Source organism: Diorhabda carinulata, chromosome 3, assembly GCF_026250575.1.
Source record: "Diorhabda carinulata isolate Delta chromosome 3, icDioCari1.1, whole genome shotgun sequence".
NCBI classification, from domain to species: Eukaryota; Metazoa; Arthropoda; class Insecta; order Coleoptera; family Chrysomelidae; genus Diorhabda; species Diorhabda carinulata.
In genome coordinates, this window is record NC_079462.1 from 9,036,445 (window position 1) to 9,063,280 (window position 26,836).

Sequence of the window (26,836 nt, forward strand, 5' to 3'; positions counted from 1 at the left end):
GATATTTCTCTTAACGAAAATCTTGTACAATCTTGTACTAATTATCACTGGAGATGTAGGTTCTGATATTATGTACATACAGGTTCAAAGTTTGCTTTTCGGATGTGCCATTTCAAATTGTTTACAACAAAAAAATATTTATTGAATTTATATATATAGTTGTTTAAAATTCTAAATACATTTTTATAGTAATTTTAAGGATGGATCAGCCCTAAATGTCTTTAAATTTAAATTACAATAAAAAAGTACGTGTTTCTATACAGGGTGCTTCTATATTCGACCGACAACGCTCTACCACAGAGAGATCTCAATAAATGATTCATTTTGATATAGGAATACGAACCCTCACGGGACCTAGTTGCTGAAATGTAGGGTGTTCAAAATTTTAAATCAAAAATTTTTTCAAATTTGGTGTCAAATATACTCTTTAATAAAGTAATATTTTGACTTATACTAACTTTGGAAAAATTTACCCAGTGGCGCGCTGTCAAGGTTAGTTCTAGTCACTTCTATCCCCCTATTTTTTACGCCACTGCAGCAAATTCTTTTTTTAATTTTGTTTTAAATTACCTGTTTATTTTAGTTAAGAAACTAAAAGCCTTTTATAGAGCTAAAATAAACGTTGTTGTGGAAATTTGCCTCTAAACAAAAGTCTGCAAGCACGTAAGTAATTTACAAATTAATTATTATTTCGAATAATGATTAAGCATAAGTAGTTCAAAACAAATAAATTATTCATAATCTCAAATGTTCAAACTGTCGCTTATTTTAATACACTTATTACACTGTTTTGTCATTGAAAAACGTGTCTTTGAGAATAAATCAGGATGGGATTGAATTATTTCTGCCACAGCTATTAGATCTTTTTCAGATTCGGTGATTGTTTCGTACACTAAGGACTTCCTATAACCCCAGATAAAAAATCTATAGGATTTAAGTCAGCAAAATGAACAGATGCCCCATCGTGTTGAAGAGGAAATATTAAATAATATTTTTGAAAGGCAATCTTTAAGTACTCGAACTGTAGGTCGCGCTTTAAGAGTGGACCATTCTACTGTATGGAAAGTTTTAAAATAACAAGTGTTACATGTTTCAACTCTAGAAATAGTCATGTTTGGGATGAAGAAAATCCACACTTTGTTCGTGAAAGGGGATTTCGGCATAAAAATTCAGTTAATGTGGGTTGGATAATAACACATATGTTATCAACACGATGGGGCATCTGTTCATTTTGCTATAGCAGCAAGAAATTACGTAAATAGGCGTTTTAGAGAAAAATGATTGGTCGAGGAGGACCCAATTGTTTGCCTCCAAGATCACCTGACTTAAATCCTATCGATTATTTTATATGGGGCTATATAAAGTCCTTAGTGTAAGTAACAATCATCGAATCTAATAGCTAGAAATCAAGCTGCTGCAGAAATCATTCAATCCCATCCAGATTTATTCTCAGACACGTTTTTCAATGACAAAACGGTGTTATAAGTATATTAAAGTAAGCTGCCAACTGTTTGAACATTTGAGATTATGAATAATTAATTGATTTGTAAATAACTTACGTGCTTGAAGACTTTTATTTAGAAGCAAATTTCTAAAATACCGTTCATTTTAGCTATATAAAAGGCTATTAGTTGCTTAACTAAAATAAACAGGTAATTTAAAACAAAATTAAAAAAAGAATTTGCTGCAGTGGCGTAAAAAATAGGGGGATAGAAGTGACTAGAACTAACCTTGACAGCGCGCCACTGGGTAAATTTTTCCAAAGTTAGTATAAGTCAAAATATTACTTTATTAAAGAGTATATTTGACACCAAATTTGAAAAAAAAATTTAAAGCCGTTCTTGATTTATGGCAAATTTTGAACACCATATATCTCAGCAACTAGGCCCCGTAAGGTTTCATATTCCTATATCAATATCAGTTTTTTTAATCACATTCACTTTTAAACCATTGTAGATATTTTTCAATAGAAAATATTCTCGAGCTAATTTTTACCTTTAACAATATACAATCTGACATTATATATTGTGAAAGATTTTCTATCCTTAATTATCATATTTGAAATTGTAATAAAATTATTTATATTTACATTGAAATCTATCCAGAAATTATCAATTACGTTCACTTATGTTTGGATCGTTTTCAATATTTGCCTGTTTCATGTATATGATCATTTCTGCATCAAGGATCTACAATCGAATGGTTTTTCTGCTATTTTGTGGTTTGTTGATGCAATGTGTTTGTGAAAGACAAATTTCTAATTCCGAATTCGTCCAATGTACCCTCGCACATGGGTAAGAATTTTCAATCTGGCGTATCCTTTTCGTGATATTTACCACGAAATAACCTCTAACCTTTGTGGTTTTCTACGTAATTGTATTTAAAAAACGTGGTAGTTGACTTTATACTTAAAAATATCAAGAATAAACCTTTGGTCAGTTAATTAGATACGTTTTATTCTCATAGGTAGTTTTGAATTCAAATGTTCATATATCGTTCATGGAGAAATGTATGTTCAGAACATATTCTGAAAGAAGCTTGCACATCCAGAAAATATGCAGAATATATTCGGAACGTGTCAAAGTTATCTACCGCGAACGAAGCTATTAATGATATGATATGTTATTAGTAGTATTGAGATTTACAGTTTTTGTTTTTTTATAGTTAATTCTACTGAAATATTTTCATGATGTGCTATGTCTTTTATGTCTTATTCAACTGCTGTTGAGTTTTTTTTAATCGTCAAGTAAAGAATAATGAGATGCTTCTTGTTCTTCTCAATATAATAGTTAACTAATAATCGACACTTAATTGCAATTTAACTAAGAGCTTTCATAATTTGATGAGGAATGGTTTGTAATCATAATTGAAGGAGGAAAATTAAGCGTTTATAGGACAGTGGTTATAAAAATAATATGTACGGGTGAGGCATAGGAATATTTTTGATAGTTATAAGGAGGGCGAGATCTGTTTAGCTAATATGGCAGTTTGAAGGTATGAATGGTGGCATACACAGTAGGTTCAATTCTCAGGTATTGTTATAATCCGAATAATTATATTTATTAAAATAATTTGATGGCTGTTAAGTCCTTGCACATATGACAAAGAAAGGTGCTGTATATATATTGCTGATCAGATTGTGTGTTGTTTGTTATGTGATATTTATCGTTTTTTTCGTGATATTATTATTTGTCTAAGTAATTTCTACTTCATCCAAATACAGAACCTGATAATTGCATAACTCTTATCAGTGAAACTAACAATCAATAATACAAAATTAGTTTGAAACGTTCAATATATTAAATGTTAAATATATTGAAACTCGTTCAAGTCTCAAGTGTTTATACTTTTTGAAAAATAATGATTATGAAGAAAACAACGTATACCAATCATGCTACAACAGCGAATGACATTTCAAATTATAGGAAATGCAAATAGTTGCAATTTGTTACAAATATTGGCTATTCGCTAAAAAATGTAAAAATAAAACATTTTCTATGTATGAAGGGCTTTAACTCCGATCATTAAATATAGAAGAAAAAAAACAAACTTATATACGTTTATATTAGCAGCCAGCTTTTTCAAACCATCCGAAATATAATATTTCTAATGTTCGTTTCTACCATTACCTGTGCATTTTTTGACATCACTCTCCATTTTTTAAAATTTGTGAGCAGAAAGTAAACGGAGGGAACAAAATCAGGTGAATATGGCGGATGAGGCAATAATAGCGAATGATTGAATATACGGATGATAGAAGAAATTTTTGTTCAATAAATGCGGTTATTTTCTATCAATGTATTTTTGTTTCTGGACTATAATGATGTACCCAAAATTTACTGTGACATATCGATTTAAAAAACTTCATTTGGAATTACGTTTCAAGATATCCAAACTTTCTGTGAGCTTTTGATCAATATAAAGAAATCGCGGCAGCTACCTTGCAGGTAACTTTTTCGTATTTAACCTTTCACGCAAAATATTGCATACTCGGTTTAGTTGAAATAAAACTTTTCCTCGTTTTTTGTCATTGCCTTTTCGCTTAAAAATTAATGTTTAAATATGGTTTCATATTTACTAAAAGCGTAAAAACTTTTCTACGAGTATTACATAATTGTCAGATTTATGTAAAATTTTGACATCTTGACATCAGTAACATGGCGGAAAGTATGAATCTCTCAAACAGCCTTTAATGTATCATTTGTATGGAAAACGCTAATACACAAATAAAAAGGTAGTATATGCAGAGACTGTACACTAATAAAGGATTAAGTACGTTGAGTTACAGTGAGTAATGGAAACTCTCTTGCCTATAGAAAAACTGTGATTCATCAAAGTAAGATTTGGTTAATTTTTGTTTATCTACGTTTAATATATTCTAAAAGAACGGCTTGTCCGGTTTAAGTACGGTAAGAAGGTTTTTAACCTCATCTTTAAATCTACTTGTCGTAAAGTCTGAAAGTTTTATTATGTCACGACTGGATATACAAAATTTGTCGATTTTACTCCCGACCTACGCTCCGCTCAAGCTTTTGCCCCAGGCCATGACCAAGTTGATCTCATGGCTAATCCGGATCTGATTTTAAGCACTCTGGCTACCACGTCGTGCTCGAATAGTTGCATTTGCTTTAGACTTCAATATCTACTTAAACTTAGGAAAAACTATTACTAAAATATCTATTCCTGCTAGAAATATTAATTGAAGCGTTGAAATATCAAAGGGAACAAAAATGGAAATAAAATTTATTGACGGAAAATGTTTATTCGTATTTTCACATCTAAAAACATAAAAGAACATACATTATTATAACTTATGGATATCTGCTACATAGGTTTTTACAACTATAACTAATAATAATTACCTCAGTCTAAAATGACAAATTACAAAAAAACGAAATGAGAAAGGGGTCAAGTGCCTTATACTACATTAAGCAGATTTTTATAAAAAGCTTTGTGTTCCCCTTTTTCTAACTAATCATTGATAATAAATGGTTGTTTTATTATCTGATACTTTATTGTCATCTGGGAGTTTACATAAAACAACGTGAATAAAATCAGTAGGTTGTTTGCCATTTTTGAATATTACAGTCTGTGTCCACAATGCTAGAAATTTGTTTGGTAAAAAGGACACCAGGGTGATTTTGATCTATCTTGAGATGGACAATCTTACTAATGTTTACGTTTTTTATATGAATGATGGTGTCTGCAGCAGACTGAATATTAAAGAATCGGTTACACATTTCAAGTACCTCAAACCTCATTATAACATCGTTCAGGTCACCAGGTACCATTGCCTTGACTTACCTTTTGCGCTTTTTTATTAAAGTAAAGTCGCGGTCACATTGTAGAAAACTGTGACCACTAAATAAAAACTTGTGCTCTATTGTTTCAAATAGTCCACAGCTTATACGGTTTTTGTTCTGAGGAGCACAGTTATCACTCCAAATTATTGAATGGTTTTTATTCGCAATGCCCATATTTAACACCCTTAATAAACATGAGGATATCTCATGACCACCCCGTCCGGCAAATCCCTCATGCCAAAGGCACATATAAGATTTTTTAGTATCAGCAAAATTTACACAGAAGTTGTAACATGATAACTGGCTTAAATAAAACATTTCAGAGTGTGTTAGCCTAGAAACAAACAAAACTTGCTCCATATCTATGGAAATAGTATTAGGCGCGTACTCTCAGGTTCTTGAGACTGTAAAATGTTTGCTTTCATAGCAGAAGTGGAAGTGTCAACTTTTCTGTGGTGCAACTACCTTCATTTTTATCCTGAATTTCACACTTTAATCGGTCACAAGATTTGCACGTATCTGTACGTGGCGGCTTAAATGAAAGATTTGGAAAATATTTTAAAAACATGCGACGGTAAAACCGATACGTTACAAGACTTTCTGGGTGCCGATCTTTATATGCTTTATGTAAACGAAAAATATTTAAATCCTGGCTTAAAAATTCTCTAGCAAATTTGGCCCGAGAATAGTGAGACTCATCCCGCGGAATATAATTTACATGTTGGCTTATAAATAAAATATCATCAGTGAACTTATACCACAAGTACGAGTTATCTTGTCGACAAAGGTTGTTTCTTTTTATTAATAATGGTAAAAAGTCTTTTTCTTGAAGTTCATGAAGTTGTTCTTACAAACTTCCACGAGATTTCCAGTACCATTGGGAACAGTATAGTGCATGGTAGCCTGTCTATAATTATCACGAGCAGCATTGTATGTCCCATGTCTACGTTTGTTCACTGGTTCCACTTGGATAAGTCCTATCAAAAAGGTTCCTTGAATATTGTGCGGCGTTGAGTAAAACTTGTGAATCTACAAAAGTTGCATATTTTACTTCATCCCGTTAATTAAGATAATACGGAATTCACTTACCTCTAAACTTGGTTGGGATTTTGCTGGAATTTTCGTATTTTTGCGGGTTTGATATGCTTTTCAGACAATTTTTAACTATTTTTGAGCCTCTGCCACTGACTGACGTCGGCCAGTTTCCATATTTCAGCTTATTTTCACTAACGTAATAAAATAATAGCAAAAACACAGCCAATGTTGTTAATTAAATTACTTGTGCTGCTTGTTTGCAATACATCTAGTCACGTCGTGGCACTTGGCACCCAAATACCGACGTGGTACTTGGCACGAACGCCATTTGGCAATGAAAAGTAAAAGTACTAAATACACCGTTGTCAGATCGCTCCTTTCTTAGGTTGTGCCCAATGACTTTTGGCTCCTTTCTATGATTACAACTGAAAATTATCAAAATTGGCATTTGACCTCTTTGATATTTCAACGCTTCAATTGTGGAAAGGAAGAAAAATATTATTCTATACTTCAGGTTAAACGGTGATTGATCACCTTTAATATGCAAATATGCAGTGTCTGATTCATTACAAATTAATTAGATTGTTGTTTTTGCAAAACAATTAAGAAAACTTGAGTCACCTTATATCAAATATCAAAACAAATGACGTTATGTCTTTGAGAACATCAATCATTCTCGTTACATTTCAATACACATTAACTACAATGGGATCAGGTTCTATTAGTATATATTACAATAAATTAAAACAAAGCGACCGCGACTATACGTATAATACCGGCAGTATTGTTTGTATAACCAAGATATTGTATAACACTTTATAAAATAAATCATGTGTGACACAAATTGGTTCTATAATTTTTAGATTATGTAATAATATACGAGGGTTACTACTTAAGTTATGAAATAGACAAATAAAAAAAATATTTATAAGTTAATATGGCTTTATTGTTTGAAGCATTTTTTCCATTCCGATTGAGGTACTTCTTAAATATGTGATTTGAACTCATCAACCGCTTCTTTAGAGGTAGAAAAACGTTGACCTCGCAATTTATTTTTGGTCTGCGGTAATAAGAAAAAATCATTGGGTGCAAAACAAGGACTGTACGGCAGATAACCCATCGATTCGATGTTTCAACTATTCAAAAATGTTTTGTTTGTTTCTTTTATTTGATATTTGACAGTTCTATGTTGGCAATATGACCAGTTATTCCAAGCATGAAACAGTCGCGACATGTCCAGTTATTGCGAAACAGCAGGCGACTATTTGCTTCGAAATACTTTGTGCGTGAACTTTAGTAGGATTTGGCTCACGTTGAAAATCCCATACAATCGATTGTTGTTTAGTTTCCGAGTTCATATGTATTGATTCATGGTTCGTCGCCTGTTACGATCTTATAGACATCTTTTGAATCACCGCGACTGAATTTTTACAGCATTTCTTTGCACCAATCGACACGAGCTGATTTTGAACGATTGTCAATTTATTCGGTATTCAATGCGAACAAATCTTTTTGACAGCCAAATGTTCATGTAATATCTAATGTATGGGAATGGAACTAATGCCCTAGTATGCTTCAATCTCACGATATGTCACATGACGATCTTATATATCATTTTACGCACAGCATGGATATTTTCTGGCACAATAGCTGATTTTGGACGACCTTCCCAAAATTCATCCTGTAGCGAAGTGCGATCACGATTGAATTCTGCAAACGAGCGCAAAACGGTGGCTAGAGATGGTACTTCATAACCAAAGTCAAAGCGACTTGATCGGCACACTGCTGTTGGCTTAATCCACGTCAAAAGTCTGGATTTAATTCCATTTTTTGACCAATATGAATATTTAAGTAACTCTAAACAATTCAAATAGTATTCGTATGACAACACGTTCTGAGTACGTTCACCATTGAAAATGTGAAACTCCATGATGACAATGTAAGATTTGACATATTCAAATCAGTGTAGCCATATCTCAAAACTTAAGTGGCAACCCTCGTTCTACTATTATATATTTCTATTAGGAATACAGATACTTTGGCTACTACTTAGGAAACAAATATTGGAAATTGAATATAAGTATCAACAAAATGTCAAAATACCGCCCATGATACACTACGAACCACATTTTATATCGTTACTTACCAGGGTTGTCCAAAAGTTTCCTGCCTAACAAATAAACCAGACATTCCGTTCCATAATCTTTTTTTATTTTTCAACAAGTCTATATAATCCAGCGATGCTCTAACCTATTCAACCCTTTTAAAATAATAGTCACCGTTTTTCTTCTCAAAATAGGCGTTTACAATATAAAATCGCCGGGAGCCAGATCTGGTGAATACGGTAGGTGGTTAGCCAATTCGTCAGTACACATTTTAGCAGCATTTGGAATTCGCAATTAATGGTATCTAACCATAACCGAACATTGGTCTTCCCAATCTTCTCATACGGCTTTGTTTAGAATTCCCTGGATTACGAAGAGTTCTAATCAGTCGATACTGGAAGAGTGATATGTTACCACCAGACTATCATCATTATGCACGAAGAAAATGTTCTGATATTTTTGACACGTAGGTAGAAGACTATATAATTAGGCTTATAGTGATGGGAGATAGGAAAAATTAAGTACAGGCTGATCGACTATGAAATGGTCTGATCAAAATAAATAAGTTCCTGACCATCCCCTTCACGTATCATTATACCAGGCTAAAGATTGAGAAATATACTCGTAGAAGGAAAGATTAGAATAGGGAATGGACATTTCAAAGAAGTCACGATCCTCATGACTGAGAAAACGAGCAGGAGATTAGCCAGAGCCTTAGTATTAGTGAAAATAGTGTGTTCAGTGATTATAAATATGAATTTTTCATTAGACTGTTCGTCATTTTGGTCTAGATGAGTTATCAAGTTACTGTTAGTTAATGGAATTTTTAACAATAACGTTATAGATATTATTAGAAAGGCTTTAAGATATTAACTAATTTATTACCTCATTTATTGGAACACTTACACTATTCAAATTTCAAAATAATTTATTACTAACTATTAAACACAATATTTACCTCAATAATGCACGACCTTGTTATTAATCGAGTTTTATAGGTATGCAACTATTGTTATTTTGCTGTCAAAAAAAATTCTGTTTACGACGTTTGTTTCATGTTAGAAACCAATTTGATATTTCTAGATTTTTTTGTAATAATTTCAGTAATAACAGCATTGCTATAGTGTGAGTCATTTAGATCTATAACACACATACATACAAATAAAATCTGAATTTAAACAGATTTTGATAATATCAAATAATAAAATACCTACTCGCAAAAAACTTGAATGTCGATTCTAGTTTGTCCATGTTAGGATTCCTTTGTAGTCGAAAATAAAGATTATTTGTTGAAGATTTACATCGAGGTAAATATTTAATCAACATAAATTTACTATAAAGGGTGTACAATCTACCGAGCAAAAATCAATATTCCCAAAAAATCATCGAACGAAATCTTGCAAACCACTAATATAACTTTTTGTAATTCTTAAACGATTTTGGGAGTGTTCATGTTATTAAGCAATAGCTTTGAAACAATCGTTGAACAAACCCGTGGATAATCTACGGTACTATACGGTATTACAAATAAATTGGAAACTTAGATCTCGAGATATTTAACAAGGGACGGAAACGAACATTGTGCGTGAATGAAACTCACATATTTTACGATTCGCTAAATGAATCGAACTCTTAGACTATATTACCATTTCTCTCTACTCTCACCAGCAAAAGGAAACTAGCAAAACATGTAGGATAAGCTTTCGTGAAAATTGTCTTTAGTTCTTGTAGAAGAACCGAAAACTATCTTCGAACCATACAGTCATTGAAAAATTTTAATGCAATATGGAATCGTGCATAGTTTTGTAACATCCTTGTAGTCCTTTTAGATGTTTAGTCAACGTCTCGACCAAAGTTAGTTCATGTTACTGTATGGTTGTAGTAACCGTTTTTAGTTTAGATATAACAAAATTAAACTATTTCCAAAAATTTCGGGAAAAACAAAACATGAAAAATTTCCAGTGTGATTATTTGAATTTGTACAATGTTTACGAAAATAAACGTTTTTTTCTTTGGATTTGGTTTCTATTTCATATAATATACAATAATTGATAACAATTTGAAAAAAATATTTGTTAAACTACCCAAGGACAATGATAATTGTTCGAAAAAATTTAATAACAGATTCATAAAGTTTGTTGTTGTTGCCTATAAGCAACAAGCTTCAGAAAGTTTTTTGCTAATTATAGAAAAAATACAGAGCAAAAATAATTTATATAAATGTGTAATTAACAATAGAACAATTAGAAAAGTGTAGATCCAGTTGTGTTAATTTCTATAACTTCCAATATGCATGCTGTTAATAATTTGATTACGATGTTCTTCGTCAATATTCAAGTAGAATTTTATTGAGTTGGCATTCTTGTGACCCGTAATTTTTATAAGCTGTTGCTTATATACCACTATTAGCCAATCGACTAACCGCGGTCTATCTTTTGGAGGGATTAGTTATTTTTTTATTCCTTGGTATTCAAGCTAATAGCTTCGGCAGAATATTTTTCCCAATTTTGAATCGTATTTCTTCCAATGGGCATATTATCCTACCTTGTTAATGTCGATGTTCTCTACAAAACATTTGCTTTCAGTACTAATTTTTGAACCACCTTGGCAAGTCTTGCTGTATACAGGATTATATTCAACTCGATTTATTACAGAACCATCGTTACTTGATTCGTTGAAAAAGAAATCAGTCAAGCAAGCAGCAGCTTCACCAGCTCGCCAATCTAATTCTACCACGACTATGTGATAAAATTTCTAATGCAGCCTTTCATGGGTATTCACATTCCATAAATTTATTTTTGTTATTTCTACGGGACATGATGCCGTCGGACTATGCTTCCTTTTACAGGTATTTGATTGCAGTTTTTGCCGTATAGAATCAGTTTATCAGCTTACTTATTAGGTTCCACATGGATTTGACTGTAGTTTCTTTAAACCATCTTGTCTTCTGATGTTGACAGCCCAATTCTTCCGCCGCATACTGGGGCAAAAAGGCAATAAATCAGGAACTCTACAATATATGCCAGTTAGTTGATTATTATTAATAGGATATGTTCTTACTATAAATAAAACACATGGTTAACATTTTGAGTTTTATTTTAATTCAAAAAGACATTGTCGTAAGGTGTGAATATTTTCTTGTAGTTATTTATTTACGTGATTACATATCCATACAAAAAATATACAAATATTACATTCCATTAATGTTGTCAAAACCACAGTGTTACAGAAGTCCCGGTTTTAATAAATCCCTTGCTTCTTTAGGAAGACACTTAATTTTGATCTTTTGAAATTTTCTTTCACTGGTTATTACGGGGTCATAACTCAGTAAAAATGAATTAAAAATATCTTTGGTTGTTTGTTCACGACTACACACTAGAGTATCTTCACCTGACATAATTTGTTTCTCAAGCGACTCCTCAAATGCTTGTCTGTATCGACTCGCACGTTTCGGAGATGTGCTGGTAATATCATCTAACACTTTTGAAGCTTGCGTTTGTCCAGTAGCTCTTAAACTCATTTGAGTGGCATAATTTAATACATTTATTGATGTAGACTCTCTCAACTGTTTTGTGTTTCGTTTGCTCGGAATAAGATTCAAATGGAATTTCTGGGCGACCTTTTTCCCTTTTAGGAGTCTCTACATTTTCTCTTATTGTAAATGAAATTGATATATCAAGCCACTCAGCATTATTTTTGAGAAACCTTTTTTCTATCCTAAACGCTTTCATCCAACGCGATTTAAACTGTGATTTGAAATATGATAAAGTTTTATTTAAGCGATTTAAAAGCTCTTCACTTTCACGTTTCGTTCGCTTCATTATTTCATTTTTTAAATAATTAAATTGTTCATCAATTTCATTTTTATCTGAAATTCTGAGAATATTGAAAAGCTCTCTCCTTGAAATAAACATGGTTTTTGATTTCGTTCCTGAAATAAAATAATGATAAAATTAAAACATTATACTATCTCATTTCATCAGTGCATATACAAAAAATTAGTGCTAGAAAACTAAAAAATTTTGAAAAGCTAAAATAATACCAATTATAAAAAAAATTATTTGAAAACATGAGCTATCTTGGAACTCAACTAAAAGCTTATATATATTTTGGAAAATGTTAAAATAATATTGTTTTATTTTGTTTTTTGTTTTGAATAATATTAACTAAATACATAAACTTTTCACCGGATATAATTTTATTAAAATGTTGTTACATACCTGAGTCGAAGGTTCCATGTTGAAATTCGAACAGAAACTATGAAAATATAGCTTTAAATCCACACCAAAAAAAAATTCAAAATTCAAATCTACGAAAGTACACGTACACTATCCGTAGAAAATTGACTTTAGTTCAGGGATGGGTAGTAAATGCTTGGGATTAATAATAACATTTACTTGTGTTATAATGAAGGGGATATTAGTTTTTACAAAAATTATGAAAAGTAGGCTTTCTTTGCTAATTACTTTCTCGATTTATTGCCAGGTATAGGACCTTTCTGCCCCAGTGTGCGCCGTCCGATTTTCATCTAATTGGTATTTTCTATAATTGCAAAAGTTCATAAATGTTTTCCATAGAAATTTTTAATTGTAAACGGTATTTTTTGGTATAATTTCATTAATATTCTCTTCAATGTCAATATCGAAATCGAAATAAATCAATATATATATACATGGCAAAGTGATAAAGTGAAAACAGCCCATGGGATCTGTTTTCAGTAGTTCTACTAATTTGTTGTCTTCTATGGGATGACTTCAAATTAATTGATTAAATTGGATTACTACTGAAGCAAAAAATTATCTGTAGAATCATACGGAAAATTTGTAAAATAGGAAATAGTAGTTTGTAATTTAAATTCTTCGTGAAAAACATACTTAAAATTAAAAAGTCGATGTATTGTTAACTTTGAGACGTAGAATATGTATACAGTGAAACCTGGTTTAGTGGGACCTGGATAAGTGAGAAACCTCTATTATTGAGAGTTGCAATGAGGTCCCGGTTCTTTTTCATTAAATTACCTCTGTTAATGGGACTTTTTGAACCTTGTTAAATGAGATCTGAATTCTAAGACTGTTTTGATGTTAAAATCTATAATTAAGACTCTTTAGATCAATTACCTGTATAAGTGAGACAAATTAATCAGGTTTTAACACATTTTGAAATGTTTGTTTACATATACAGGGTGCGGCAGCATAACTTCCTTTTTTAAAAAGTTCGCCATTTAGTCGGTAGATGTCGTAACGGAGTGCTAGTGGTCTCGTTCGAGAGGGGGGACTATAAAGTTTTGTCCCGGCACAGTTCAGTCGTATACACCGTTTATGTCAATACTGACATAACCCCCATTCCAAGCCGCCTAAATGACCTCCAAGCCCGATATGTGATTCGAACCATCGAATCAGATAATTCCGCTGCCAAAGAGACCCTCCTCATCCCCTGGACCAACAATATGCGGCCACTAGGCTCAAAACCCAATAAAAAGCTCCCTTATCCGCCTCTTCGACTGCTTGCAACAGCATACGAGGATCTCCCGGAAATCTACCTTAATTTCCTCGATAGTTCCCCTATATCAGTGAGATAAATTCCGAACCCCAACACCCTTCCCACTGTCATCGATCGTCGGAGTTGCAGGTTTTCTGCGGTTTCCCTGCAACCTGGAGAACCGATTCTCCAGACAAATGTCCGACGATAGGGAATAATACAGCCGCAGCTGTACCCGCCCACCCCCAATTAGATTAAGAAAAAACAAAAAATAAACAAAAAAAATATATAAAAAAAAAACCAAAAAAAAATATATAAAAAGAAAAAAAAAATCTTGAACTAAAAAAATATAACTGCACCGCTAGAAGCAGCCTGCAAACACTTCCCAACTAAATATCCCCACACCCAGCCCTGCAGAGGAAAAAATTCCTATATCAGGGCCTAAGCAAAACATATCAAATTTCCAAAAAAAAAAACCCTCCTTCCTAAATTTTCACAACGAATCTCTCTCTCTCTCTCTCAGTTCAGTCGCCATCATGCGTTGGAACAGTGAGGAGCGTGCGTTTGCCGTTGAGGTTTACTTTTCGAGCGGATGTTCTGTGATCGCAACCCAGCGCGCCTTTCGGAATCGCTTTAATTTAGCCCCCTTGGCCCCTGTCCCGGACCGGAAATCAATTGTTACGTGGGTCACTACGTTCAGACAAACTGCAAGTGTGACAAGACGAAGAACTGGAGTCCCTCGGCCCATTAGATCACCGGAGAACATTGAGTTAGTTAGAACTTCAGTGTTGCGATCACCACGGCGTTCTGCGCGCAAACATGCGTCTGCCCTTGGACTTTCCGATCGTTCTGTGAGGAGAATACTTCATGATGATCTTCATTTTCATCCATACAAGATGGCAATTGTGCAGGAACTTTCTGAACGTGACTTCAATTCTCGGAGGAACGCGTGTGAGGTTTTTCTGGAAGTCGTTCCTGAGGACGCTATTGTTTTTTTTAGTGATGAAGCCCATTTTCATTTGTGTGGATCCGTAAACAAACAAAACATGCGCTACTGGGCTGATACCAATCCTCGACAATTGCATCAACGGCCTTTGCATTCACCTAAAGTCACAGTGTGGTGTGCAATTTACTCACGTGGAATTATTGGTCCCTGGTTCTTTGAGGAAAATGAAGTCACAGTGACAGTGAATTCGCACCGGTATGTAAACATGTTACAGGAATTTTTTTTCCCACGGCTAGATGAGTTGGACTTAGGGGACACTTGGTTCCAACAAGACGGAGCAACGGCACACACTTCAAGAACATCGATGGCTGTTTTGAGGGAACACTTCCCAGAGCGCCTTATCTCAATTAGGGGCGATTTGGAGTGGCCAGCCCGCTCTCCCGATTTGACCCCTTGTGATTATTTCCTATGGGGTTTTTTGAAATCCCGTGTGTATGTGAACCGTCCAAGGACCCTACAAGATTTGAAGACGAACATCCAGGAAGAAATTGCCAACATAACGCCTGCTATGCTGGCAAGAGTCATGACAAACGCCAGAAATCGGTTTACTCAGTGTATGGAGAATGGGGGACGTCACCTAACTGATTTGATCTTCAAAACTCAGTAAAACAAAACTTTATGTATGTGCCTGTATTATAAAAAACGAATAAAAATTTTCTGATTCATACAATAAGTTTTATTAACTTTTGAAAAAAGGAAGTTATGCTGCCGCACCCTGTACATATTTCGCGTCGTCTTTCGCGTATGCTTTGTTTGTCAGTACTATCTCAGGCTTTGACCTAAGAACAAGGAAATAAAAGTCCAAAATGTCCAAACGTAAATATAAAACTTTATCAGTATCTGAAAACTTATAACTTTTATCAGATTATGATTGTGGAAAGTCGCGCGATGATGATGACATAGTTGCTATGTATTCTTCTTTAGACACAGAAAAAGTAGAAGACTGTGAAGAGACTCCAATGAAAATTTCAAAGTGTGAGGCTATGTAAGCTTTAGAAACTTTACACAAGTATTTCGAAATATTAATAATTCTAATATTTTTGATCAAATTTATTCTATCGAGAAACAGGTTTCAGCAACTAGCAATCAAGTACAAACAAATATTTTTTTTTTTTTCGAATTCATAACACCAAAAATTCGCATTTTTATCAACATTTCTACCTTCAAAACGGCACATTTCGACCTCTGTAAATGAGACAACTATAATTTTAAACCAGCTTTTTTGAAAAACTGGATTATGGGAAACCCTCAATAATTGATACATATGTCTTGGTCCCTTGAGAACCCAATTAACCAGGTTTCACTGAATAATCATATTTAAACTAGGATTAACCTATTTCAATTAACTCTCGTCAACTTTTCCGTACACGTCTGCTACTTAAATAAAAATGCTTAACGATATTATTCTAGTAGCTATTATTTCCTAACTATTAATCTCAGATTGATGTTGCGATTACGCAATATTCGTGATGGTGTGTCGGGCATTATTTATATTTTAATTCTAGTGCTGACAATTTACATTCTATCACTTTTGTTCCATAATGGAAACTTTTATTAATCTTTTTGATCTACAGAAAAGGACATATCGTATTACTGGGTTGTGAAACCAAATACAATTAAGTCATAGAGATATAATAACGAATAATTACAAGGAGAAGTACTTGGCCCAACAAAGAAAACACAGAAATTTTGGAAAAAATATATTAAGTTTTCAATATAATCTCGTTTTAGCTCCTTCTTCTTTTAGTGCCGTCTTCTACCGAACATTTTTCGAAACTTACGACATAACATTCCCAAATTCAAACGAAATTGATTTGAAAAGACTGAACGATAGTAATAGAGTTATAAGAAACATCAAACCAATTAGAGAATCTGAAGTTACGAAGACCATAATTGATACACTTTTGGCAACAATAATTATTATCCCCTTTTTTACGTTATTACTTTATTAATACGAAGTTATAGAGATAGAAATTGTATTAGAAGAAAAAAGTTCAGAACCCGAAAATAATTCCATTATTTTTCATTTTTAAGAAGGGAGGAAAACGCAACGATTTCATGTGATAAGAATTAAATTCACCATTTATTTCATAATACATATATATTGCTTGTTTCCACATTATTCTTCAGCTTCATAATTAGTATTCCATCTAAATTTTTCGGTTCTGTATTTTTGTGAAAATAAATTTGTGTTTATGTTCTTAAAAACAGCTTTTATCATGAAAAAACCATAATTCGCTACATCCATACAACTGATATGTTTTCTACCCTCAAGATTAAAGCAATGACACGTTTCAACCTGTCATCAATCTGCTATTGAGGCCACTTGAATGATATCATATTTGTAATGTATGTCGTTAAACATTAAGTTTCAAGTTTAAAAAAGTACCAAACACGCCCGTGTCATATCTTCGAAGAACATTTACATGTAGTATGGGTTATTGCGAAAGTAGAAATGAGTCTTTAAGAACAAAAATGTACAAAAAGTAGACATGTTCGTTTAAAAAAGCGATTTGTGTACTGAAACATTTGTCAAAAGATGTGTGAAAAGAACGACATGAAAAAGACTTATGACTATAACACGCCCCGTCATAAATCGCTTTTCATATGCAAGATAAAATGCTGCCGAAAGGAATAGTCCATAAATGCCAATTAATATCTATAGATTTATCACTATTACCTTGTTAACGTTTTGCTTTTGTTTTCATTAAAATAATTCACAGAATTTTTTTAAAAACCTCTTATATCCTATTATTATACTCCATTATTTGTTTTTTCTGTTATCGGTAGCAGGATTAAAAAATCTGATCAATGTCCAATTTCTGATTGCGTCGATGCATAAACCATTGCTAATTCATTATTTATACATATATAAAGCAGTTCCTGTTAATATTTTCTTTACGCAACTTCCTTCCATTTATTATCAATTCAAATATATCCTTTTTTTAAAATATAACATAAAGCAGTTCAGAGACAAATCGTGAATTTGTGTAATCCTCGACTCCTACTTTTTAGGAACTTTCTTAAATACAATTTTGTCACAAAACTATTTTACTAAATTTCAATATATTTTTTATATAACTCGACATTCATAAATTATTGCTAAATAAAGTGCCACGTAAGACAAGATGAGGAAATAAATTGAACCTGGACTTTCGTCCTAACTTGAGAATCTCATTGAAAAAGTTATAATATATATCAAGGTGTCATGATAGTTTGGGGCTCTAAAATAAATACTTCTGACAACACTATAATTCGCAAAGTTTCTTAATTTTTCTCCTAAGAAACTGTTTCTGTGTCTAGATAACAATTTAGTTCTGCTCTTAATAAACTCTCGTAATATGGATTGATAATAATTCTTCGAAGTTTCTCTTAGTGCAAGTTGTTGAGGAAATATTTTTTTGTATTGGTGTTAGGTATCGGGCCTTACAATATTCTATTTATATACAACTTTGTAACAAATACAGGTTATGTAATAAGTTCTTTATTAACATCTGTCAAAGATAAATCATAAATAATTCAACAAAACCCATGTAGGAGTCCCCTGACTTTAACGGCAAGGCTTAGCTTGGCCCGGCTATGGCAAATTAATAATGGCCTGGTTGAAGTCTGGGTAACTTAGCCACGGCCATTTCATATTCATCCAAGCCTGATTGAACTCTGGGTAACGCGACCTCGGCCATGCTATAGTCTGCCGAGCTGGGCAGAACTCTCAATAACTATATAAAATTTTGTGCTAATATCTTATCCATAATAGATATCTCATCATTGAAAGTAATAATTTTATGAATAAAATTCTTTTATGTATAAAATATAATTAAAAATAGTATCATTTCTTTATACCTATGTGTAATTATTTAACTAATATTTTTATGTACATTAATTAGTAAAGTGTATTAATAGAAATTTGTCATATATTATTTTATTAACAATATATTAAAAATCTATTTTTACAAGCAACCAGCCTGGCCCAGAGTTGCAGATCAATCTTGGGCTTATCTAGGCAACCAGGCCTGGTCTAGGCTTGCAAACCAAGCAACGGATATTGTTATCATCCCCGAGTCTCACCAAGTCTAGGCCAATAATGGCTTTCAAGCTAGAGCTTATAGGGCTTATACTGGGCCCATAGTAAAATCATATATGGGATATAAACCGGGCTGTAAAAGACTATATTATAACTACCTATTAGGTTTTAATATCAAAGAACTTAATTTCATAAGCGATATAATATCAGAAGAATAATTTTATACCAAAAGGAACTTGAAATTAATAAAAATGTACTGTTATATAAAAAGGATATTTCTAATATCCAACATGATTCATACATTTTTTTTTTCTGAAATTTACGCTTTTTGGTTCTGTCGTTTTTTCTTCTCCATTTCGCTCTATATTAGAACAGTCTGATTCTTGTACATATATCATCATCCTCTGACGTTGGTTCATGAAAACCAGATTATTGTCACTAACTCTCCGTTCCAAACGGTTTATTTTTACTTCGAGCTCTTTGATAACAGCACTTTGCGCGTTTCTATGTCGGATATTATTATCACATACCACACGAAAACAAATAAATCTAATATCTAGAGATAATATAAATAAATAAGTTATATAATAATAAACTAATATACATTGGGGTCTTACAAATGCCAAAAACACTTTCTATATGATATTAAGAAGAATCACCTAGATTTACATGACTTTGCCCCCATGAATCAGAAACATTTGTAAATTTGTATTCTGTTACCCCAGTATGTGTAGCGAATTCGTTTTTAATAGTTTTTTGTTTACAATTACACACCAAATGTACTGATTTTCAAATAGGTAATAGTAATATTTTAAGGTTCATAAGTTTAAGTGAAATCAATACTCTGTTTTCAAAACAATCGAAAAAGTAATTTCATGTGCTCATAGAATTATACTTTAAGAACATGTCAAAAATCTACAAAAATCTTTTTGGGAAAAAATAAATTCAGATAGACTACAAGGGCTTCACTTGATACGGATATCTACAAACAGATGTTACTGCCTTATAAACTAGCAATAGACCACAACTAACCCTTGACTCTGAGCGCTGTTATGCTTCAGAATCAAATCGCCCCTCATCTGAGTCATTCGCTATCTTTGAATCCGCAGGCGGTTCACAAATACAACACTAGCAGGGTCATCACCAAACCAAACTGAAATATTGCTTGCCTCTTATCAACACACGGAAAAAATCCTAGAATTTGACCAATTGGAAGTGCTTTGTTTCAGAAGAGCCACCATGGATTTGGACCTGATTCAATAACAAAAATTGCTTCCTATTGCTGTACGGGTAGCATCTATGCAATCGAGGGTAGCTACTAAAGTGATTCAACGCACTGCACAAGTTTGAACTTGTTTCTGCTACAGGTATTCCGTGCGTTGAGTATGTGATTAGATTGTGGGACAGTAAAATGAACGAAGATTTTTGCTTAAAACCGTCAGTAATTGTGGAAAATTTAAAAGAAATGTATAGAGAGGAATATTTACCGACTCTTCGTGTGCATAAATGGACAACGCGGTTTAAAGAAGGTTGTAAGACGGAGGAAGATGACGAGAGGCTTAGTATATCGAGCACAGTGCACAAAACTAAAATATTGAGCGTGTGTTGAGACTTCATCATTTTAAATTAGTAGAGACACATTATATTGCTCCCACGCCCTGCTTAGAGCCTAGATTTGGCTTTGAAAGACCTGTGGCTATTCCATAAAATGAAAGAGTCAGTTGAAGGGAATCGGTTTAGTCCATTCACCAGCAAGCAATTTTAATGACGTTAAGAGGAGCGGTGAAGCAGTGTATGGTACTTCAGATTGTTAATGATGGTGGGACGACTATTTAAAATGTACCACTTTCTGTAAATACGTAGTTAATAACCAAATTATCGTTATTGCATTGTCACGCCTCGTATACCATAGATACATGACAAAATTTTCATTCTAATCCTTTTCATTTTGATAAGGCAAGTGTCGAATTGCGAATATTTTCACTAAGAATATTACAAATTGAATTTTTTATATTAATATCCAAGTTAAAATTGATACTATTGAAAGTCACGGTTATCGAACATGTAAATAGACTTTTTAGTCGTTTTCTAGATTTTTTCAAGCATTTTCGCACTTAAATGATCCAAAATTATCATTGAAATGTTGAAAATGTTACCTTTGAACAAAAGACGTTTATCTTGACCGAGTTTTCCATTATGGCGTCACAAAAAAAATAGCTTGGCACTACCGACTGCTACATTCTGGCCTGTCCTGAAGGCCGCGTTGCACATGCAGGCACAAATTTCTCGCTTAACGTTCGTTCGTATGGGAAGGTTAGCGTTTTATTTCGGGAGTAGTCTCCTAGATTTGCGGTGTACCCGCTATATGAGACTCAGCTGTTTCGACATGTCGCATAACCGCGATAGCTGGCATCCAGATTTCTACTTGAGTGCGATTTCTTCCTGGTGATGCTACAATAACAGCTTTTTTTGATTTCTTTTTAAATTTTTGCTTAGAGTGATAATTTTAATATAGTGTTGAAGTTTAACTAAAAAGTGTGCAAAAAGTGTTTTTTTTTTAATTTGTTTTTCGTCTCTAGTGTGGTTGTGAGCTCTATTGGAACATGTTCAATTTTTTGCCGGTCTTAAATTTAGAAATTCGATGATTTAACAGTAGTTACTGTTGGAATGATTTTGGTGTCGCAAATTGGGTCATTTTTTCCATTTAAAAATAGTTTGGGGGACAGATATTAGACAAACATTGAGTAACTACATTTCCAAAAAAAACGTATATGTAAGCACGTGTTATAGCAAACAAAATTATTATTTAAAAATATTCCAATATGTCATTAGTTATGTTATTCTAATCACGACTATGCATTACGTCAATTTTTTACTATTAATTACAATAATAATAGTGTTTTTTTGATTCGTTTAAATTTTTACTTTTTATTATTATAGATATGATCAGTAAAAGCATTATAATCATCTGTAATTTGTGCCTTTTCTCCAATTCCTTACTCTTTCCGTGTGAGACTACAGTTATAGTGTGTGCGTGTTCTGACGCACTGTCGTTCAGAAGAACACGTTAAAATTCGCTCGAATAGATAAAAAAATACAAAACAATTATTCTAGTTATACTACACGCGATTCGTTCGTTAGATTACACATCACCTCATCATAACTAGTTGAAAATTTGAACTGATTACGCAAACTTTTTCAAAATTCATACATAAACAAAATAATGCAACAGCTCAACATATTATGAAGTATGAACCTAGAGAACTAAAAAAAATTACATACATTACATACATTCGCCAAAATGTGATTTTATACATCCTTTTAATCAATAATTTATGATTAGGTTAGGTTAGGTTAGATAATAGTTCATTTACGCGTTCATTTTGTTTGTTATAAGAAGAAAGTTTTCTAAAAATGTAATCAATATCTCTTACAACGCAGGTCATCTCTCCAACAATTTAGGTAGTCACATTAGTTACATCACGCCAACTTTCAAATAATTTTTTTATTGCCAAAACTCTTATTTGTTAATAGAAATAGATAGCCAGTTTACGAAATAATAACTACGGAATTTATTTGTCAAGTTTGAAATGGTGAATATTTTGCATTGCATGAATTCGAACAGATCTTCATTAGCTAAAGTAATCCTGGATTTTGTTTATGAAATCCTTAGGACTAGACCCTTACCTGTATTTATCACCATCGATTTGCATTACAAAGAAATCGTTCTGGTCGCACATTTATACAGAAATTCTTCGATATGTTTTAGCTTAAGTGGATGTTACACAAATTTTCCAGTGCGATTGCCAAGCTTTCGATAACCATTGGTGTCAGTAGTTTCGCTTGCACATGCCAACATTGTATCATTTTCTGCAACTCGACCTTTCAGGTGCTTCGATATGTTACATAACTAACATGCCTGAACGTTTATCTCTCTTTCGGTGCCAAACGGTCTTGACATATCGCTTTATATTTGGATAACTGAAACTACTTTTATCAAGGTTAATCTTTGCACAAACTGTCTCACTCCTCTCAAAAATCTTAAGATATTACTTGGTGTATCAAATAAATTCAATGACCAATCATTAATATCCTTAAATGTTTGGTAGATTCAAGGGAAGAAAATGTAGCTACTGATTATAAGTTTTGTCGTTCTATACAAAAAAACACAATTATATGGTTTGAAACAAATTTTGTTATTCAGCTCTTGAACTTCCAACACTTATTCGAGTGATGTTCCAACCTGTGGATTCTATGACCTTACAATCTGGTGCTCCTGCGTCCAATTCTGCCGAATAGGATGTATGTTGCAGCAGTTCGTAATTCTACTCGTTCATTTTGATAAGAGTTTTTTGAGGTGTGTGGCAAACTAAATTATCTTTTCCGGATTATAACTCGCCTTAGTATCACAGTAGTAACAAAACAACATAAAATAAATGAATGGCAAGAGACGGTACATCAAGTGTGGAAAATCAAATGGATATGAATTATTTTGGTTACTGACACATCAACCCAAGAAGTAGGGAATTGTACTGCATTCTCAATTCAAAAATGTTTCAAAATTTCAACTTTATATTAAAAAAGAGAATCAGGTTATTGCTGAAATTCTTACTGATGTAAGATCCCATCCTAGAAACTTCATCAGCCAGGTATAAAGGCGACTAGAGGATTCCAAGAATATGATTTCAAAATTGAGCATAGACCTAGAAAAATCATAGTCATGTTCATTTCCTTTCTCGAAGGCCATACCAACCATTATAACTGCCTAGAGCAGTTATAGGGATCCTGGCACATATCGAAGTTACCTCAAACAACTGGGCCTAGAAATTGGAGAACCAAAGATAAAATGAGCCTGCCATAAAAAAAATATATGCTCATGGAACTTAGTGGGCCCACGGGGCTCGAAGTGCCCACATATTCTCCTTGAAGAGGTATTTAGCGAATTATTAATCCTAGACAAAGGTTTCTCCATGAAGATGGTTGAAATTACCGAGGATACTGAAATAAGTAAGCGGCCCATAGTTCCAAGGAAGACAATTTCATGATGGTTATTCTAGAAGTAATCATTACAAATGGGTGTATTACAACAAAAGCAGATTTGTTTGTTCGAACAAATTGTTCGAAATTTGTTGGGACTGTAAATCTTTGTTGTGAAATGAGTTGTGGCCTGTGTTGTTCCCAATCGAGAAGGTGCTACTTCAGCCAATGTTCTGGAGAATGAAGAAATACGCGTTTTGATTATCTTTTGAGATATATTCGGATGACGAGAGGAATTTTGAAGGCAGCTTGTAAGATCCGTAAGACAAGGCTTCATGTCAAACATCTGCAATCTTCTGGTAAAGATATCAGACTGTCGTGTGAATACATGTTGGCAGTGAAGATACGACAAGAGAAGAATAGGTCGAAGATATCCAAAGGATCAATATTACAACTGCGACCTAAAAGAGAGGAAGTTAATGAGACCGACTATCAAGATGGAGACAAAAAAACTCCATACATTATTGAAACAAAAATGAACAAAGTCAATTATCGTATTGTTAGAATTCCAAGGGAAAAACCCATCGTAACACATCATGATTTTCTGTGATCATACTAGAATCGACCGAGTACAATGGAGTAGATATAATGATTCAAATCAGTCAATAAAATCCAGTCAATGATGTTCCAGGAACATGGATTCAAAGGAGGAGATAGTGTAAGGGAGTAAGATATATTAACAAGGTGGTTAGATTATTCTTCTTTAACGGATGTGATAAAACAGATATCGAAGTTTAGATAAATTATTCTTCCTTTTCCGTAACTTGTCTTTTACCTATATGACTATGCAGCTGTCGAATATTTACGAAAATATTCTAGGTAATGAAATTAGCTATAAAAACGGATTGAAAAGCGGTTAGGGAAAGAAAATCAGTAATTTGTAAAACATCAATACCAAACAGGATAAGTGAACATTTTCAATTTCTATTTTTTCTTCTTTCTAATTTTAACGAATCGCTCTTCAACATCCCAAAAATATTTCGTATTCGCATATATTTACCCATTTCACTGTAAACAATATCGATACTAGAACCAGTTTTTTTCATGATGGAATCGTTATCATGCCACCAATCAATTTAATTATTTTACAGAACTCGATATTGCGTAATATATTACCGGAAAAAGCTCGTCCACGAAATTACCATACATTAATAAGATAAACCGGTCGAATGCAAATCAGTATTAAATAATTGTATAAAGTATAATTTGCTTATATTTTTGATTTGGAAATGTATCTCATTGTTTTCCTCAGATCGGTTTTACTTTAGAGATATTTTCGCAACCACCGTCTAGGAGCATTAACAAAATTTTGCTTGTGCTAACCAACCGAATATTTGCATTTAATTTGCCGATGTTTTATGCCAAGATCGCTAATTTGGACATTTGTCATTTGTAGACAAATATTAACTGAAGGAAATTGGAACATATGGAAATCCAATGATCGAATGCTGAATATACATATAATAAAAATTATGGTATGAATACTAATTTTCGGAGATATTTCTTCAACATCATACGTATAGCTCATAAAAACATAGAAATTGATTCACAAAATCAATCAACGGTGTTTTTATTTTCAAATATTGTACCAACAGTGAACCGTTCATTTTGTGTAATCTGAAACAGTCTGTTAGCAACATTATTCAAATCAACGTCTTGATATTTTCCATATTATTTTAAACGATATATAAAATTACAGATATTATACAAAATATTTACTTCACTACTTATTTTAAACATGCTTTTATTGAAATTTATTCCAATTTACAGAATTCATTTGGAGCTTCTAAAATAAATTTCATTATGCACTTAAGCCTTCTAATAAGCCCGTCGTGTCCGACTTTAAACTACCAAAGGCCGATGTCTTTTGGAAAGCTACTCTTGACTCGAACCTGCAAACGTCACTAGGCAAACTGTTTGATCCATCGAAGTGCAAGGCACTCACCGATCCCAAGGTATACAGTTTCTTCCATCTCCAAGCACCAATGACATTCCTGATGTTTTGTAATGCCTTTAGTGTAGACATGACCTTGACTCGTTAAAAGACTAGTCATCAGTCGAACTACGCGCATTAAATGACGAGCAGTTGGGTGGTAAAAGAGGAAGGCAGGTAAAAGACCAGATGTTTCCATCCATCTCCACAGAGTTTGTTTTGGGAGCACACTATTCGGAGATGTACTACACTGTTGGATTTGGTGATAACAATTTAACTTTTTACCTTCTTCGGGGCAGGTTCACCCTTTTGCAATCCATTGTCATAACTGCTTTTTCTTTTCAGGAATGTAGTGATAGTAGATTTGAGTTTTATCTACAGTTATTAATCGACGCATGAAATTCGAGTCATTTTGCTTAAACCGCGTCAACAACACCTAGGAAATGTTCATTCGCTTTTGGTTCAAAGTGAGCAAATGCGCAGATGGCTTACACCTAATAATTCTTCAGTCAGTATAAGGCAAAGGTGTATTTTTAATATGCCGATAGTATCTCTTATTTCTCTAACTTTAATAGAACGGTCATCCAGTCCCAATTAGTGAACTTTTTCGATGATAAAGCAGTTTTTGGCCGTTCCGAACGCTCCTCGTCGGTCAAGCTAATACTGACACGTTTCAATTCAGTTTGAATCTCCCAAATAACGGGGCAGTCTCCGTACACACTGCTGACGTCTTCTGGTAAGGTAGAAAACTTTTCAGACAACCCTCGTAAATGAATAAACAAGAAAAAATATGTTATTTTTAGATATATATCTTCAAGGTGAGTGATAAATATCTAAATGAAAGATAGTTCTGAAAAGCTCCTTCGCCAATTTTTAAATATTTATCACAAAATTTCTTATTCGATTTCATCAGAT

The 26,836-nt window shown here is 33.1% G+C and overlaps 2 protein-coding genes across 6 annotated transcripts in view; both read left to right on the forward strand.

The window, feature by feature from the left end:
• LOC130891714 (DNA-directed RNA polymerases I, II, and III subunit RPABC3) overlaps window positions 1-26,836 on the forward strand; it is a 159,259-nt gene that overhangs the window by 112,039 nt on the left and 20,384 nt on the right. The window lies entirely within an intron of this gene.
• LOC130891712 (uncharacterized) overlaps window positions 1-26,836 on the forward strand; it is a 48,832-nt gene that overhangs the window by 13,505 nt on the left and 8,491 nt on the right. For 3 of the 5 annotated variants that reach the window (XM_057796609.1, XM_057796610.1, XM_057796613.1), the window contains exon 1: window positions 662-21,396. The exons of 1 other annotated variant lie outside the window; for it this stretch is intronic. In XM_057796609.1, coding sequence (XP_057652592.1) covers window positions 14,458-15,534 — 1,077 coding nt within the window. In that variant the 5' untranslated portion in view covers window positions 662-14,457 and the 3' untranslated portion in view covers window positions 15,535-21,396. Of the gene's footprint in view, window positions 1-661; window positions 25,464-26,836 lie in introns of those variants that run through there. One more of the 5 variants, XM_057796612.1, reaches the window with a different exon arrangement.